General features: G+C 44.2%; 1 protein-coding gene across 1 annotated transcript in view; it reads right to left on the reverse strand.

Moving 5' to 3' along the window:
• Nucleotides 1-17,372: 17,372 nt before the first annotated feature.
• UBE2U (ubiquitin conjugating enzyme E2 U) overlaps nt 17,373-18,713 on the reverse strand; it is a 35,176-nt gene continuing 33,835 nt past the window's right edge. Inside the window, exon 10 of the mRNA XM_084851641.1 lies at nt 17,373-17,767. Coding sequence (XP_084707767.1) covers nt 17,631-17,767 — 137 coding nt within the window. The 3' untranslated portion in view covers nt 17,373-17,630. The remainder of the gene's footprint in view (nt 17,768-18,713) is intronic.

Raw genomic sequence — 18,713 nt, forward strand, 5'->3', positions numbered from 1 at the left:
GATGCAGCATTTCCTGTAAGGATTATACAGGTATTGTGAGACTTTGAGCAGGGGCTGGGGGCCCTCATTGAAGCTTGAATGCTTGTGAATTGGATCAAGGGCTATGATCACCTTGATCCTGGGAGTCTCCTCCTTGCGCTAAGGTCCTGAAATGTAGGCCTGTACTGTACCTACTGTAGATGGGGTGGTGGTAGCAGGCCTGGCATCAAGAATAGGCATGGTCCGGCACCTGCTAGGGGCCCACACACCAGCAGAAACCCACTGAAAACAGCCTCCTGGAGTTGTTCCTCCTCCTCACCATTGTAACCTGTTTGTTCACTGGCCTTTCGCTCTGGCCCAGACAATGGTGGTGGTGGTAAGGAAGAGCAGCAGACACCACGGCCTACTTGCTCACTGCCTCTCTGCCTGTCAAGCAAGCAAGTGGTAGCACTGATGAGAAAAGGAGGATGAAGAGCAATAGCAGCAGGTGACAATAGGTAGACTTACTTAGGTAGACAGGTAGAGTTACTCAGAGAAGGTAGACTCACTTAGGGAGGTGCAAGGCTGACCTTCTCAGTGGGTAGACTGAGGCAAACAATTCAGGTGGCAGAGTGGGAAGAGCGGAAAATTGTGTTGTTCCCGCCCCTGGCCCTGCCAGGAGGGCCTGCCACCTCCTCCAGCAGGTGCTCTTGAGAGCCCCACCAGCTGCACTCCTGCTGTGGCATTTGCTGCAGCAAGAGAGTGGCTAGCACGGCTCTCTGGAGCAGCCACCCACCTTCCTGGTGTGCACCTCCATGTGCCCAAAGTCTCAGGAGACTCAGCCAAAGTCAAGACTTCAGGCAAGCTCTCATGAGACTTTGGGCGTGCTTCCCACAGCCAGGAAGGAAGGCAGTAGTGGCAGCTTCTTGCCCTGGGCAGCAAGATATGTTGGGCTGGGCCTGGGCAGTGGACCAATTGAAGGTGTCTTGCCCAATGGCCCTCAAAACCTGGAGCTGGCACCCGGGGCAGGGGCATATATCTGAATGCTCCTCCATGAAAAAGAAGATCCACCCACATCTCTTGATTTAATCTAATTGGCTATCTAGACCTAGATAGCTGAACTGAGTCCTCCTGACCCCTGCGGTGACCTCTGCTCTCTAAGACAGCACGGGCTGGATTTGCTGCATCTCCTGTGGTAAAGAGTAATTGAAGGAGAACAATAATATACGTTGCATTGCGGGCAACCTGGTTTGCACGAGGGAATGCACAGACTCCAGACAGACACCACAGGATGTTTAGTGGGCAAACGGAGGCCTACAACCCTGCTAATAAACATTGCTAAAACACCGCCCTACCATAGCTTCTTCTTTTTAAAAAAATAATTAGAAAGTATCTCTTGTATTCATTGCATTTCCCACAAAATGCAATAAATACCAAATGCAACAGAAGTAAATGGAATTTCAGTAGAAAATATAACCAATGCATTTTCTGTGTGTTTTTTGGATATGACATACAATCTGAATTGTATTTTAAACTGTGGGAGTTGGAGCTTCCAAACTGCCAAGTCACACCTTATTTCAGTCCGGCCCACCCCAAGCTCCTCCTGCCTACTCCACCAATTCAGGCCCCTCCTATGAGCCACGGTAGCTAAATTTAACTCCATTCTTCACAGGCAGCCTGCTTCTAAATGCCTGACTTCGAGGGCAAGCAGGAGAATGGCATGGTTCTCTTGCCCTGTTTGGTAAGCTTCCCAGAGGCATTTGGCTGGTCACTACTGGAAATAGAATTCTGGATGAGAAAGAGACAAGTGGTTTGTCCAAGAGCATAAAATGAGGACAAGGGAGAGATGGGGGTCTGTAGAAGGAACACAGCATGCATAAATAGGTGCAGTAGGTGCATTTCCCCAAACTGAAAAGCCTCATCCATTAGCTATGGCTCTGTGTGTTCAGCCACAGTTAGATTATGGGCTAGTCCTTGAACCACCTGTTAAGGGCTGAGAAGCGGAAGAGGGTGGTTGGACCCAGTCCCACCTAATTCTTATTTCTCCTAATAAAACATTGCCATTGTTGTTGTTGTTGTTCAGTCGTTCAGTCGTGTCCGACTCTTCGTGACCCCATGGACCATAGCACGCCAGGCCTTCCTGTCCTCCGCTCTCTCCCGGAGTGTGCTCAAGTTCATATTCATTGCATCGGTGATGCTATCTAGCCATCTCATCCTCTGCTGTCCCCTTCTCCTTTTGCCTTCAGTCTTTCCCAGCATCAGGGTCTTTTCCAGGGAGTTTTCTCTTCACATTAGGTGGCCAAAATATTGGAGCTTCAGCTTCAGTATCTGTCCTTCCCATGAGCAGTCAGGGCTGATTTCCTTTAGGATTGACTGATTGGACCTCCTTGCAGTCCAGGGGACTTGTAAGAGTCTTCTCCAGCACCACAGTTTGAAAGCATCGATTCTTTGGCGCTCAGCCTTCCAGCTCTCACAGCCATACATTACTACTGGGAAAACCTTAGCTTTGATTATACGAACCTGAACAGCACCAGTTGCTCAAGGGAGAGTTGCACTTTTGCTATGCATGGACGCAGTATTCCAATATATTATATTAGTGATCATTACAACAACCCTTTAAGATAGGTAAACTGCTAGCCACCCTGACACACCAGCTCCCTCTTCAGGAATGCCAATTTAAAAACTGTGACAAATTTCTGCAGACATTAAAAATATTAATAAATATGGGTATTCATGGTAACCTCATATGGCCTTTCGTTATAAAAATATAACACAGCTGAGAAATAAGGTTCAGGATTAGACTGGGCCACCAGTCCTCAACATGGGGTTGCCTCTGAAGAGGGTCTGGAAGCTGCAGCTTGTGCAAAGTGTGGAGGCCAGATTGATAGTAGAGATCAGAAGGTCTGAGCATGTGACACCAATTCTGGGCCACTTGCATTGGTTGTGTATATGTTTCCTAGCCCAATTCAAGGTGCTGGTTTAGACCTATAAAGCCTTACTTGGCTTGGAATGCAATGCCTGTGATGGAGTGGCTCCCTGGTATGAACCTATCCATATACTATGATCATCATCTGGGGCCCTCCTCCAAGTGCCTCTTCCAAAGGAGGTTCAGAGGAGAGCAACAAAGAGAGGGACCTTCTCAGTGGTGGCCCTCAATTGTGGAATTCTTTTCCCAGTGACAGTAACCTGGCCCAACATTGTCATCTTTTCAGCACCAGGTTAAGACTTTCCTGTACACCCAGCCAGTTGATGGCATCTGATGGGCTTTTTAAAATTGAAGTTCACTGTTATATCAGATCTTGGTATTTTATTGTTAATTTCTTTTAGCCTTTTTAAAATGTTAAATGTTTGTATATTAAAGGTTTTATATTATGTTATATTTTAGGTTCTAATTTTTGTGCACTGCCCAGAGAACTTTGTTTATTGGGCAGTATAGAAATGTAATAAATCATCATCATCATCAGGAAACCAGACAAGTTTCTACTATTTCATTTCTACCTCTTCATTTGGACCACAGGAAAATCTCAATTTTTTTCACTGGGGTTGGGGAATAAGGTTTAGCTGAATTTTTTAAAAAATCTTTGCTTTCCTAATATGGTAAGGAAGTTTTTATTTAATTTTAAAAAATTATTCTGGGATGATTTTATCATTTTGACATTCAAATTGTTGAGAGTCAGTCTGAAGCCCTTAGGATAGGGTGGAGTAAGAATCTAAATGAATATTTTTTTAAAAAAATTGACATGCAACATGTATAATTTAAAGTTAAAATATGAATGGATTTTATTACTTATTCATACAAATACAATGGTATTAAATTCCTGATCCTTGGCAAAACATTGTTTCTCAGCACAGATGGCCTGAGTTATGGTTGTATGAAAAACAGAAAGAATGAGTTCAGATGTATTTTGTTTTACTTGGTTTATTTGTTTGTGGTTGGGTAGAGTCTGGGGCCATGGATTCAAATCTTGCATTGTCAGTATGATTTGTCGAACACACCTTCAGAGCAGTGTGATCTTTTCCATCAAACTGGATGTATTCTGGGATACAAAATATCTATTCCTTTTTGTGGAACTACTGTGTCTAGAAATAAGGAGGAAATATCCAAAATAAGAGATATCTCACAATCTTGATTCAGCACTATTCAGGAGTTATCCTCCAGTCTCAGCTTAAACTCTCTCTCTCTCTCTCTCTCTCTCTCTATATATATATATACACACACACACACACATTCAAAAAGTGATGCAAGTTTTCTAGAAAGGATAAAAAAAGCTACAGAAATAAGCTCCTTTGATGACTTACAGAGACTAATCAAGCAACGTGTGCAGCAGTTGGATTATTTCCATACCACAGTACTGACCCAAGTTGTTAATTGTGTTAGAGAAATTGCCTTGCTTGGAGGATTGGTAACCAAGCTCACATGTTTGACTGCAGCAATGTATGAAATGGCAGATGCTTGTCAATGTCTGCAAAGGGAGATGCTCATCAATGTAAGAAAAGGATGATACATATCTGCAAACATTTGGACCCACCTAATGACACATCTCCAGGAACAACAATGAAGGTGTCCCTAGCATGTTTAGAACTGCCTGACTCTTCTCCACAAGTTAACACTTGTGCAGCCACAGCGGACATTATCGCCCTGTAGGGTAAAGCGGCTCTTTCCAAACAGGGATAAGCTTTTCTCAAAATCTGAAGCAGTTCTGAATCTCGCTTGGATGTGGGGTAGCGCCCCCTCTCCATTGCCTGCTGTGTGCTGAAGGCTTGGGTTGTTTATCCTGCAGCCATTCGGACCTGCTGCAGACAGCCTTTCTTCCTCTTGTGAAAAGTTAATCATTTAATAATAACCCTGGCAGAGTTCGCCTGAGCCCTTCCTTTGCCAGCAGCTCTCTCCCCTTCAGCACTAGTTTTCCACCCTGCTGTGACACTTCAGACAAAGCAGCTGGCCTTTATTACTTGTTGAATCAAATGTTTGTAAGAAGTGGCACAGAAAATGTCTCATTTGCTTGCTTCTCTGTCTCTCCCTCGTCTACCCAGTTTGCTTCAATATAAAACTAGCTTTAGATCATTGTGATGAAAGGTGCTATTAAGTGAAAATAAATCTGAATGGAGAGTATAATGGAGGCAAACCTCCCCCGCTCCAAAGCTGGCCCTTTTTTGATAGGAGCACGTCCATCTAGGAAGGAGCACTGGTTCCAAACCAATTTGAAACCAGGAGCCTGGAGACACACAATTGTGATGGGGGGGCAGGGAATGTGCTAGAGAGGAAAAAGACAAAACCTAGCTAGTGGATTTCGTTGAAGCTTTAACTGCCAAGAGCATATGATAACTTGAAGTCAGTCCCGGAGTAAGGCATGTACACAGGGTCATGGGTGCATCTCTCATCGCACCCACAATGTAACATGTAGCCCTGTTCACACAACCACATCTGTGGATAGGCGTGCATAAAAGCATAAGAAGATCCCAGCTGAACCAGACCAATCACCCAGCATCCTGTTTCCCACAGCCCAGAAGCAGGACATGAGGACTATAGCCCTCCCCTGCTGTTGTTCCCCAGCAACTGGTATTCAGAGGAATGCTGCCTCTGATCCTGGAGGTAGCATTGAACCATCATGACTAGGAGCCAGTCATGGGAGTTAAATTGTGCCTGCTAGCTCCATGCCCAACCTCCATTTATTGTTGCAAAAGATTGTTAAGCCATCTTTTAGGGTGCATTACCCTCACAGGGCAGTTTACAAGACTCTAAAACATATAAAAATAACCACAATATCAACATTTAAATCATAGATTAATAACAAAAAAAAATCAGCACCAGCTTAACTCACCACCCCCACCCCCTGTACAATTCAAGCCAAACACAGACCAGAACAAATATTCTGGAGAGTTTTCTTTAGAAACCAGCATGATTAAACTACATGTATTTCCCTGGGGCAGAACTCCAAAGGTGTGGGGCCACTATTTAGACAGCCAGTAACTGATAGCCTCAGAGCTATGATGAATTATAGGAGTTGCAGTCCAACACATCTGGAGGCACCAAGTTGGAGAAGGCTGCTCTAACAGGCCCCTGGAAAAAAAATATATTATGCCCAACACATTTTGGACAGGACTTTCCTTCCTCAGGGGCCACTTGAAAAGCATTTTTAGACATAGCATTGGGAAGATTTTTTGCAACACATTTGGAAAAAGGTAAGCAGTAGGCCTGTGCATGCAAATCCCCCCCCCCCCGATCTGACTCAGAAGCCACTTCAAGGCTTCCAAGGTGGGCCCAATTCAGCTCAGGCTGATTTGGGAGCCCCCATCCAACCTCGGCCTACAAAACCGAAGCAGCATTCGGATATCCGAATCTGGCTTCAGCCCCCCCCCCCCCAACACACTGCCCAGCCTCCAGCTCCTTGCCTGGGCCCTTGTTCGGGGGGCGGGGGGTGCTGCCACCAGGGGATCCGCTGCTGCCACTGCTGCTGGTGCTGCCAGGGAAAGCGCTACCAGGGAAAATGCTGCCTGTTGCAGCCCGCCAACAGCCAACAGGCACGAGGGCAGGAGTTGCCCTCCAACTGTGCTCTCCCCCTTCCTTGGAAGGAGGGGCAGTTGGAGGCCGACTCCTGCCTCTGCTCAAGCCTTCATGGGCTCCTTGCTTGCGAGGAGCCCATGAAGGCTGGAGTCAGGTGGTGGAGGCAGGAGTCGCCCTCCAACTGCACTCTCTCCATTCCTTGGAAGGAGGGGAGGGTGCCTGGCTGGAGGCCGACTCCTGCCAATGAGGGCGGGCTGCCAGCTTGCCGCCACCAGCTCCTAGGACCTCTAGACACGTCCTGGCAGCTGTATTGTTCCAGGGAATGGGGGGATCCATTTTCCCATTTTTGCGCCATGGTGGAGCCGTGGTTTTTCTGGTTCAGTCCACGGAGGCAGATGTGCTCTGTGATATGTTGGTGGTTTGGGGGATTTGCTCTGCAAAAGTAATATGAAATCAAGAGGATCCCTGCCAAGGATCCATGTTTTTGTGCCATGGCTGCACCCAGGAGTGGCGGATCCATGATTGTTCTGGTTCAGTCCACGGAGGCAGATATGCTCTGCGATTGGATGGTGGTTTTATGGGGCTCCCCTTTAAAAATCAAATGAAATCATGAGGATCCCTTTTTGATTTTATGGATCCTCCTTTTACCCAGTCCCCATAGCACATGCTATCTTCTCTGCCTCGTTCTGCCAAAAGAGAGTGGGAAGGGTCAAGGCTTCCTCTGCCATGCCTGGCAGAGACTGGGGCAGTTGCTCCCAGTGGCCGCAGCAGAGGCAGGATAGGACTGGAGCGGAGAGAGAAATGCCATGGAGCTTCCCTCTGGGCTCCCATCCGATCCTGCTGCTGCCACTGCCGCCACCACCACCACCATCACTGCACACAATGGCAGCTCGTCAGGGCAGCAGGAGGCTGCTCAATTATCAGACGGCTCACACACCCCAATGGATCATTTTGTGGTGCGCGCCCCCACTTCGGAGACCACTGCTCTAGCCAAATAACGTTCAGACAGTCCTCTTCTCTCACAGCAAAGGTCCCTCTCTCCTCCTCCCCCCTTTTCTCTCCCCTTCCTCCGCCTCTCCCGGTGGCTGGATCTCTCTGAAGCTAATACATTTGGCGCCTTTGCATCCTCTTGCCTTCCCTCCTCCCTCCCTCCTCCTCCTCCTCCTCCTGCCCCTCTGCATGATCTTTCAGAAGTTGATACATTTTGGAGACAGCCTGTCTAGGCTGCTCAGAAGGCATAAGAAAAGCTCTGAATACACAAGGCAGAGGAGGTGCTTCATAGAGGAGTTGCTTCTCTATGAGGCATCTCAGTGCTGGTCTGATCTGCTTCATATTACGACAAGGCGCCTCCAAATCAGCCAGCTTCGCATTGTTATTCGGGTTTTGTACCGAGGTGGTGCACAGCCCTAGTAAGCAGCCCCTGAGCAAGGAAAGTCCTTTCCAAAATGCTCTGGGCATAATTTTTTTTTTTCCAGGCACCTGAGAATATTTTCTCTTCTCTTTTGGGACACTTAAGTGCCTTCCACTCTTGCTGTTTCCTTACTCTAACAGGTAGCCAAAGTTCTCTAGAGAAGCCCTGTTCGGGTGGTCAGGTGAGTTTGTGATATCTGTAGTGGTGCAGGGGTGCACACACAAACTCCACCCCCAATGATCCCACATGCATGGGCTCCTCTCCAGATCTTTGCATGTTTAGCACAAAAGTCTGAAGATTTCAAAGCACATTTGGCTGAGAAGCCTCTGTGTAATCAGGAACCTGCATAGGGACATTGGGGGCAGGGCATGTGTGTACCTGAACAGGGCTAGAGAGCCAGCACCCCAAAAATGCTGTTAGCTTACAGTACGCAAAACCTCAGTTCTATCTTCAACTGTGTTCATACACAGACACCTGGATTGCATAATTTTTAGCTGGAACAGGGAAGGATCTGCCCCTTTCTCTGACTTGTTTTCCCTATTTACAATATTCCAGAATGGTCCTGTGTTAAATTGCAATTGTTCAATAATTAATTCCCATGGAAACACATCCCTGTAGTTTCCCTAAGAAATGGATGTGTCTGGCAATTTTGCCATGGGACTATCAAAGGACATATGTATTTTGAGTAGTAATCCTGCTGTGGAAACACACTCACTGCTCCCTCCCTCTCCCTCCCCTTCCCTCTCTCTCTCACACACACACACCACCTTCTCTCCTGGATCAAGCTCAGGTTGAATTGCTTTTGCTTGGTAACAGCGGATGCTGGCCGTACATCGTACTGATTAGTCAGAACTGGTGACACCTGTAGCCCACCTGCTCCCCCAAGCACTTTTTGAACATTTGAAATGTGTTCTTTTTTTCCCCCTAAGGGATGGGGACGGATATACATTGAACTGATTAAGGCTACAAACCTATACTCACTTACCTGGGAGTAACTCCTGTTAAACTCAGTGGGACTTACTTCTGAGTAGGCATGTATAGGATTGCATTGTAAGTGTCTATGTGGCACTTCAAAAAAGGTGAACAGCTACCTGAGGCAGGAGGAAGGAAAACGCCTAAGAACTGAATTTACTCTTGAATTAGTGGCATCTGAGTTTGTCCTCTTCACAGTGAATGCAGGTGTCAACTGGGCTCATCCCAGAATTTTTAAAAAAAATCCTATAAAAGTCCTTGTGTTGCGCTTTTCTACATGAGATATGTATTATGCACTCATGACTCCTTATTCATGGTTGTTTATAGGCTCTTTAGATGAAGTCATATCTTCCAGTTTCACTTCTATTTTTTTAAGAGTACTTTCCCATTTTTTTAGAGTGGTGAAAATGGGGTATTATTTCTGAAAGCAAAAGAAAAGTTATTTTCCTTGTTATGTAATTACAATCTTCTGCTATAGCACCGTGCCACCTAGAGGTTATGTAGCAGAAAAGCAGGAAAGGAAAAGCTCTTTGTGTAGAGCTTGGATCTCAATTCTGCAATGAAACTGAAGGTAGATACAGCGACTGACAGCCTTGTGTAGAAAAGCTGCGCATGTCACCTTGAAAAAGTATAGTTTATTCTACATATTTATTAAGATCTACACTCTACATCAAATTCTATTTGTAGAGTGCAAATAATGCTAATTGCCTACCCTAACTGGTTAGTGAGCCGGCTGATGACATCATTTAAGTAGGTAGATGATGCACTGAATGCTGAAGTGGCACGTGCAGTAGACATTGTGTAGCAGCCTTCGCCAACCTAGTACCCTCCAGATGTGTTATATGGCAACTCCCATCATTCCCATCCAGCCAATGCACACATCTAGAGGGCACCTGGTTGGGAAAGGCTGTTGTATAGGCTATGAGAAATAGGCAGCATTCCTTGAAATTCTTCATAATAGTGTTCACTGCATTCTGCATTTAGAAAGTATTTATCAGGCCTTGTGCTCAGGTAAATATCTGGATTTTATGTCCATTAATTTCCATGAATATGGTATAGTCTGGGAGCAGGCATTTATACGTCCCTTTATCAGTGTTTTTTCATAGGCTTTGTGTGTGATATATATTTAGCGAATGAACTCAGATGTGCTTTTGTTGTTGTCTTCCATCCCATATCATTCAAATTCTTTCTATTTTAATACGTACTTTAGTGTTTCGGTAGGTACTACTTGATAGGTATCATTCCAATTCTCTCATTATGTGTACAAATTTACTGGGGTGTGCTTAATTTGTACAGAATATGTCACTGGAACTTACTTGCCAACTGTAGCACTTTTGTCTGGCTTCATACCCTGACTTTAGAAGTACATCTCTCCTTCTTGCCAGTGTGTATTGTTTTTCTTTAAATATTCCGGCTGTCAAAAGGAATGATTAAATATCATTTATAAAAAAACAAAGGTACTTCAGGCCGTTTTTGACTGGGAATGCTCCTCACTTCATGAACTTGGATTTTTTTGGCTTCCTCAGTAACACACTACGAATCTGCATTTACTTAACTTAAAACAAGCGCACTTATTTTCTTCTGTCAGATGTTGGGGAGGTTGATAAACACATGCCAAACAGCCAATTTGCTTTCCATATATTCTTCTAAGGGTATTTTCATACTGATGTAACTTGACCGCATAACGTCAGTGTCAGGTGTTCAGATGCCTATAACCGTTGACACTGTCCTTGACTTGCAACTGATCCTTTTATGACAATGCTGCAAGTAACACCATTGTCACAAATGAATCAGAAGTATGCCAGAGATCCACAGTTCACAAATATCTCAACATAGGACTTAGCACACTAACTTCTTAGAGTTGTTGCCTTTACCCTTAAAGGCAGCTTATAAGTATCTACTTTAAATTAAATAAATAAATAAATAAATTAAAGCATTTCATCCCAAGAGCTGGATGGAGGAGCTGTTCTTTGTTTCTCTTAGCTAACACTCAACTATCAGCCAAGTATCCAGTTAATCAGGCTATTGTATTGAAAGTAAAAGACACCAGACCAAACAGGAACAATCACTAAATATATCCTAAACAAGAAGAGTAAAGCCAAGTTCACACTTTATCTTAGCAATATGGGACTACAGGGACACAAGTACCTTAGGTGTTAGTGGACTGGTGTGTGCGAACACAATGAGGCAGAATTGAGATTTAAGCTCTACACGAGGAGCTTTTCGTTTCCTGCTTTTCTGCTGCATAACCTGTAGATGGTGCTGTGCTATAGGGGAACATCACAGTTACATATGTAGGAAAATACATTTTCTTTTGTTTTCAGAAATAATATCCCATTTTCCCTGCTCTAACCCTGCCCCCCAGAAAGTGCTCTTTAAAAAACAGAAGTGAAAACTGGAGGGTCAGAATGTTGTCTAAAGGACCTGTAAACAACTGATTAAGGAATCACGAGTGCACAATCATGCCTCATGTGAAAAGCTCTTAGATGCTGACACTGGCTTTGAAGAACATACAAAAAATATTTACAGGTTAAATGGGACTGAACTACAACCATTATTCTCCCACCTTCATTCAGGTGAATCTCTGGAGAGCCATATTCTCTGGTAGCAACAATACAAAAACTACTTTAGGGGCGCCATTGTAAGCATCTCTTCAGCTATATGGAAAATGGCCTCAAGAATACTATTTGATATTTTCAACAAATAGATTTCTAATGTACCTTTCTTCATCTTTTAAAATGTACCTTTCTTGTTTATCTTTTCTCACACGCACACACACACACACGCACACACACACACACGCACACAACTTCTCTCTGGTTTAATGTCCACAGCCTATTCTTTGAAACTTTCAGCCATGTCTCCACCCAAACTACAAAGAGAAATGATAGAAATAAACAAGGATGATATTGACACTTGGCCAAGATTTGCCACCCCTTTCCATCATGTAGCTGTAACTTAAATTACCTAGCAAGAAGACATAGATTGTAGCAATGCCCTTTGTAATTTTAGCTCAGCTCAGTTATTCCAGATTGGCAGTGCTGATGTAACAGAGGGCAGAAATGTAGTTCAGTCTGTCTTCAGGCAGTGTAGGGTGAACTGTACTATAGGAATGGGACTTTGCCATTGTAAAGGTACATGGAAATGATTATGCACTCAGCTAAAAATAGGACAACAGCTGCTCTCAACATCCTCAACTTGTTTCTTCTCACGAGAGTTTTTTCCACAAATCAAGCACACAGGGAAGTGTATATGGCCTGTGTGTTTGTTTAGCTAGGGCCAAAGCAATCCTCCGTTCATTTTCTAGTGTTTCCCTTCTTTTCCTTAGCACCTTCATATTTTGTCTTTAGCTGTGTTTGGATCTTGCGCTAGATCTACTTTTGATGACAAGCGAGCTCGCTAACAGTCACAGCCCAGAGCTACCCCGCACCGCATGTGTGCACCGCCAAACTCCCTCTGCATTCCATAGCACTGTCTGATCAAGGTACTTTGGTTTTCTTCAACAAACCTGCCAGCATTCCCCTGCCATCATCATTAGTCACATCTTGTCAAGATGTTATAATCCTCACAGTATGTCTCTTCTCATCAGGTCATTATTACCATGTCAAAACAGAAACACTCTCATAAAAGTGGAGCGGGGAGAGAAGGGGAGATCAAAGCAGGAGGCCCAGTGGTTGTCGGATCTTGTAAGAACTCTGCAGTAATCTCAGAAAAGGGCTACTGACACTGCTTCAACTCCCACATATTTGGTTGGAGGCTTGGGATGAGACTTCTGCTCCTGCAGCAGGATCTCTCTTTTCCCCTACAGCTCCCTGATCCTTTCTCCAAATCTGTTTCTAAAGGTCCCCCAGCCCTCCTAAGCAGATTTTGAGGAATGTCAGGAGCTACAGGGGGAGGGGAAAATAAATTCCATTGGTGGACAGACATGATAGGATACAACCCCTGGGCCACAATCCAATAGAGTTAGGTGTGCTTCAACCCAATGATTGCAGTGGGTTTAAGCATGCCTGACTCTTTACTACAGTGATCTTCACTACAAGGCCTGAGAGCCACTGGCAACTTGGCATCACCTCAAGTATGGCTTCCCCCCACCCCTCTCATTCACTCACTTTCTCCCTTTTTGCAGCCAGTGCTTTACTGTGTTAGTGCAGCCACTAAAGTTGAATACAAAGTCAATGATATTAATATGATGTGTGCAAAATTTTCAAGCTTGCAATGTATGTCACTCAAGGATTTCATAGGATCTTGATCATTATGGTCCCTTTTTTCTTCCCCTGCAACTTTCAAAGTGGCTCTATGTCTATGCATAGGCAGGGGTCCCCAGTCTTTTTGGATCACTGGGCTCATTTGGAATTTTGAAAGAGTGCTGTGGGTGCTCACACAAAATGGCTATGATGGGATTGGGCTGCTTGCCCATTCCTAGAATAGCTGTGACCTGCTATTGCTGGGTCAGGCTCAGCCTGGCAAAAGGTCAAGCACTATCAGTCCAGCAAGAGGGCAGTTCAAAGCAGGAGAAATCAGTAGGCAGGCAAAGGTCAAGAGCACAGAATTACCAGTCAAGAAAAGTCCAAGAGCAGGGTCTGAATGTGGCCAAGGTCAAAACACAAGTAAACAATCTAACATACATGCAGTCCAAAGAGCAGAATCTAGCAGGCCCAAGACTCAGCTGCATAGAGGATTAGTCACAAAGCAAGGCACTGGAGCTGGTAGAAAGGCAAGGTTCTAACAGCTATCAAGTTCCAGCTGAAAGCTTATATGGCCAGAGCCTCAACCAAGGCTCAGCTGCAGGTCATCAGCACTTTGGGGGGACTCTTACTCATGAAGAAGACCTTTACTCATGAGGAGTTCAGTTGCTACGGGTCTGGATGTCCACGCTTCACCTCTGTGTGGCAGCCTGTGCCTCCACCTTCTGGAGCTGGTACTCTCAAGGACTGGGTGGACACTGAGCCTCCTGTTCTGATGCCATGGGCGAGGAATGGTTTTCAGGGATCCTATCTGGGGGTTCCTCAGAGTCTACTGCTGTTGAAGGGCCCGGTGTATCTTCTCCAGTGATGCCAGAGGTGCCTGGGCTCTCACTACAGTCAGGGAGCCCCACAGCATCCGCATGCTCTGCCGAGTCAGGCTTTTCATCTGAAGTCATCTCAGCCTCTGTCAGGTCAGGCATGACACATGATGGGCATGGCCAGTCACAGAACACTCATTCCCAAGAAGGCAAACTGGTGAGACTAAATGTAACATACCCAAGACCCTAAGTACAAGGCAGAGGTGGGGGTCTGAGCTCCAAAACACAAAACCACTCCTCTGAACCCAAATAAAGATGGCACTGTTGGGCAGCTCTTCACTTTGCAGCATACCAGCCTCACCGTTGAATTTTTTTTTAATTTTTAAAAATCTTAAGCGGTAAATTGAAATAGAAATCAGGAAGGGCAGGGAGCCTGGCAGGCACCAAGAGAGGAGTCTGTGGCCACATTGGAGCCCACAGGGACCACACTGGAAATTCCAGAAGTGTGTGCTTGAAAACATTTATTCATAAAAACACTATAGACCTTTAAAACACCATTTCTCTAGAAGTTTAGATGCCAGAATTCCTTACAGGATAACACTTTTACTATATGTTCCTGAGAAGTCTTTATAAAAAATGCTTTTGATAAATCCCTCTCAGGCAACTTCCTGTTCTACAAAATACAAAAATCCCACTCCTCAACAGGAAGGATGTACCATATTGTGTTAAAATTGCTAAAAGCCTTTATATACAATTAAAAACAAGAAAGTACTCTGGATAGCTGGCTTCAAATCAAGCAATTACCAAGTAATAGCACAGCAAGACTTTCTTTCTCAAGAGGTCTAAAAAAACTCTGTGAATAGGACAGTGATAGAGTGCCTTCTAGAGGACACTGAGCTCAAGAATAGTACACTGAAATCCAGTTCTCATTCCAACAAAGATACAAACTCATGGCTCCATCTGTGGTTCCTTCTATGAAGGGAATTTTAGATTTCTTAGCATTATTTATCCATTAAAAATGTATCCACATATGCAGGCTGCAGCCTGCTGAATACCAATGTGTTTTGTTACACTGAGGTATGGAGCAAGATTGGTCTTGTAAAAAGGACACAGTGGCAATTTTCATAACACATGAAAGGTACTTGGAAGTGAATGTCCATGTTGCAAGTTACGGGGGAAACTTAACATGATGATTTCTTACAAAGCATGAGGAGCAGAACTCTGCATGCTTTAGTATGGCTTGTATTTAGGAGGACAAGTTAAGGTGCATGCCCCTGTGGGTTAGCATAGGAGGAAGGAGTTTAGCATACGGGGCAGAGAAGTGTAGGGCTCCAGAATAAAGTTCAATGCATCGTCTCACTTCCTTTCATACAGCACTGTCACTGCTGATCGCAGTATAACAGACACAATTTAGCAGGTATTTCCCCATTCAAATACAACTTGCCAATATAGTGTTCCTCCTCACACAGCAAGCATGTAATTAGAAAAATACACCAGTCAACTGATACAAAAAGTACAAACCATTTCTGTGCAGAGCTTGGCATGCCTAACTCTGCCTATGATTAGACTGTTAAATTTATGACACGAAACTTCATCAGCCGAAGGGGCTGACAATGCTGAAATTAGGGAAATGCCAGTATAGTGATCCACAGGAATTTGCTAACGCTCTTCCCATGCTAGGGTCCTATATATAGTACTGAATAGGGCCACAGTCAAGGAGTGTCAAGTAAGCCCCAATAACGTACTGTTCTCACATTCACATTGCTGGGTTTCATTCAGCAGAGCGGCTACTTGCCTGCGCTCAGTTGAAGTATTTTAAAAACAAAGCTCTCTAAATGGTCCCAGATGTGCATGTGGAACTGTGCTCAGTTTGACACTTTGTTCCTCCCACATCTAATCCTGGCCATGTCCCTCTTTAAGCCACATGATCCTAGAACTCGTAAAAAGGGCCTGCGGTAAAACAGTTCCTATAAAAATGCACAAAACGGAAAAGCCTGGTTCTGCTCATAGAGTTAACGATCATTTGTTTAAAGCCAACTTACGATTAAGAACTCCTGATGTCTCCATTACTTTGAACTGAGAAAACTGTGATAATACTATCTTTAAAAAATTTTAATTATCAGCCTGCTCTTCAAGGTATGTATCCCAGCAGAAGCTGCTCTCAAAGGCCTTGCAGTGGACAAAGCATTGGGATGACCAGAGGCCCAAATAAGTTGTCATTTTGAAAATCATATATTTATACTGTAGTCATTTCTGGTAATCCTGGCACAGATCACAGCCCACCCATACTAGGCACTGCACAAACACATGGTGAGAGACAGACTGTGCTGCCAAAGGAGAGCTGCCCATAGGAAGGGAAACAGAACTGGAAAGCTTTCCACCACCCATACTATTGGCTAGGGATGGCATAACTGTACATGGTCTACTCTTGAGCTTCTCTATCCTTGCTGTGTGCAACGAGCACAAGGGTGACCAGAATAGCCCGTGAATAACCTGACTCAGAAGCAAGTATGCCACTCTCTTTCATTAGGAAGGAGCGGATGAGGAAGAAGTGGCACAGGCATCTCTCTATGAACCATTCCAGTGGTTGTCTTGCCCAAAAGTGATCAACAATGTATTCATGTCACTGCCAATGTAGTATGAGGCACATCTCTACTCCACACCTCTGTCTCCTTTCCTGTGCTTACCTTGTTACCCTGAGATCTCCAGCACTAACCTCAAGGCATAATTGACCTGGACATTTTCCTGCACAAGCCCATGAATATTAATGGGAGCTTTACAAGAGCTCAGCAACAGGAAGTAAATCATCCCAGGCTTGAAGGATATGGAAATTACTCTCAGCTGTCATATGGCGGGAAGGCATTAAAGGATGCCAGGAAGAGCTGCAGGCTATGGTATCATGGCTGGCTGGTGGGTGGGAAGTGTGAAGGAAAGGTTTCTCCTGGAAAATCTGTCAGACCGGCTAGCATCATTGGCATTGCACTAGAGGTTGCTTACACCTGTGCAACATAATTTACATTAGCGGTAGCGTCGCATTGGATGCTGCCCTCTGTTTCAGACTTATGTGTGCGGCTGGTGGATGCTGTACCTTATGGGTATGCTATAGACACAGGGGGATCAGATCTGAAGATAAGACTGGGAAGGGGACTGTACCTCAGGATAAATGGATTACAGAAGGACAGTAGACAGAGAAATGGAACAGCAAGATGGAATGACCTACCTAACCTTGTGGATTCATTTATAACGTATAAATGTCTACTAGATAAAGAAATGTGTAGACAAGGCTACCAGTGGAAGACGTATAGATGTCCCCAGTCATGGCATAAACCAGGGGCAGGGAACTGGATTCAGGTGGGGGGGCCAGATGACCCCCACTCATCCCTCTGTGGGCTAAATGATGTAAGGGCAGTCTGAAGATGTAAGGGGTGTGGCCCCAGACCCTTATGTTATGAGTGAGGTTAAAATGATGCTAAAATTCATGTGTGGTCTTTTCCCACAATTAATGAAACACTTTGAATCAAGCCAAGCTAGCTTTATCTGAACCACCAAGAAAACCCTGTCCATGTGCTTGTCTGCATGTGTGCCCTTTCATAATGAGAGAACACTGGGGGCTATGATTCAGGCAGTCTGAAGATCCTAGACCATGAGAATGTACCAGTTCCTGACAACCACCTTCTTGTCAAACTGCATAGGGATTCTCCTGATTCATATCTGAACATCTAGTCCTATTGCACAAGCAAATGAGTATTTTGCTTAATCTTAATTATACTGGTGACCATAGTTTAATCCCATCTTCTTTGATCAAGACTTGTAGACCAGAGTACTAGATCTTCCACTTCCTTCTCCCATTGCTCCTCATCTTGGTTTCTGGCTTGCTTCTTAAAATCCATAGCAGAAGTCCTTTGAGATCCAGATGCTTCTATGGTAGGAATTATGCAACAAAAGGAAACAAGAATAAATGGGGGGAAATCATTGTACAAAAGTTTGTGAACAAATAGAAATATGGAGCATTGAGGTATGTGTGCGTTGTGGCACTTTTGAGAGAGAGAGAGAGAGAGAGAGAGAGAGAGAGCAGTTGTTTAATAACACCTGCAATATTTAATTTTTCATATATTCTAAATAATGAAAATAGTCTTTTCATGTACTGAGAAAAGTGTAGCTATTTTAAAGTGACCTTTCATGATTTAGTACATGGACAATTTAAGAAATAATACACATATAATTATTTGTATATGGGAATATAACTTAAGATGGTAGAACATTATATTTGGGTTAGTATTGATTAAGTATTTGTTTTAGGTATAGTTACTGCATTGTTTATGTAAATGTCCCTGAGGAAGAGTGTATACTCAAAACATGTACACACTGGATTTTAAAGGGAAAAAAATTAATGGCTGGTATTTTATGTACACCATCCTGAAATCCCTTCAGGATGAAGGTGTGGTTTAGAAATGTTTTAACATAAATAAACATTCAAACATTTAGAATAAAACTATAATGTAGTTGAAATATGATTAAAGGGCAATACAATAACATTCTCCATATATTAAAAATGCAGTCACCAGGAAGACAGAGATTCACATTTGTCACTCATACAAGAAGAGGCAATGTGGCAGCAAAGATTTCAGCTGGGTATTAGAGAAAGAATCCTGTCTTGCAATTCTGAGGAATAGAACTAATTGCCTAGGGAGACTGTGTAGTCATCCTCTAGAGGTGTTAAGGGGAAGATGGATAAGCATTTGCCAAGGATGGATCATTACATTTTGGGAAGTCTCTTCAATCTCACAGAAGAATCTTCTCTCTCTCTGCATACTGTTCCAGCCAGAGTATGAACCCTCTGAGCATTAAACCACACCTGCAAGGCC

Source organism: Heloderma suspectum, chromosome 4 (genome assembly GCF_057233095.1).
Source record: "Heloderma suspectum isolate Gila_16-S chromosome 4, 16-S_ref, whole genome shotgun sequence".
Classification (NCBI taxonomy): domain Eukaryota; kingdom Metazoa; phylum Chordata; class Lepidosauria; order Squamata; family Helodermatidae; genus Heloderma; species Heloderma suspectum.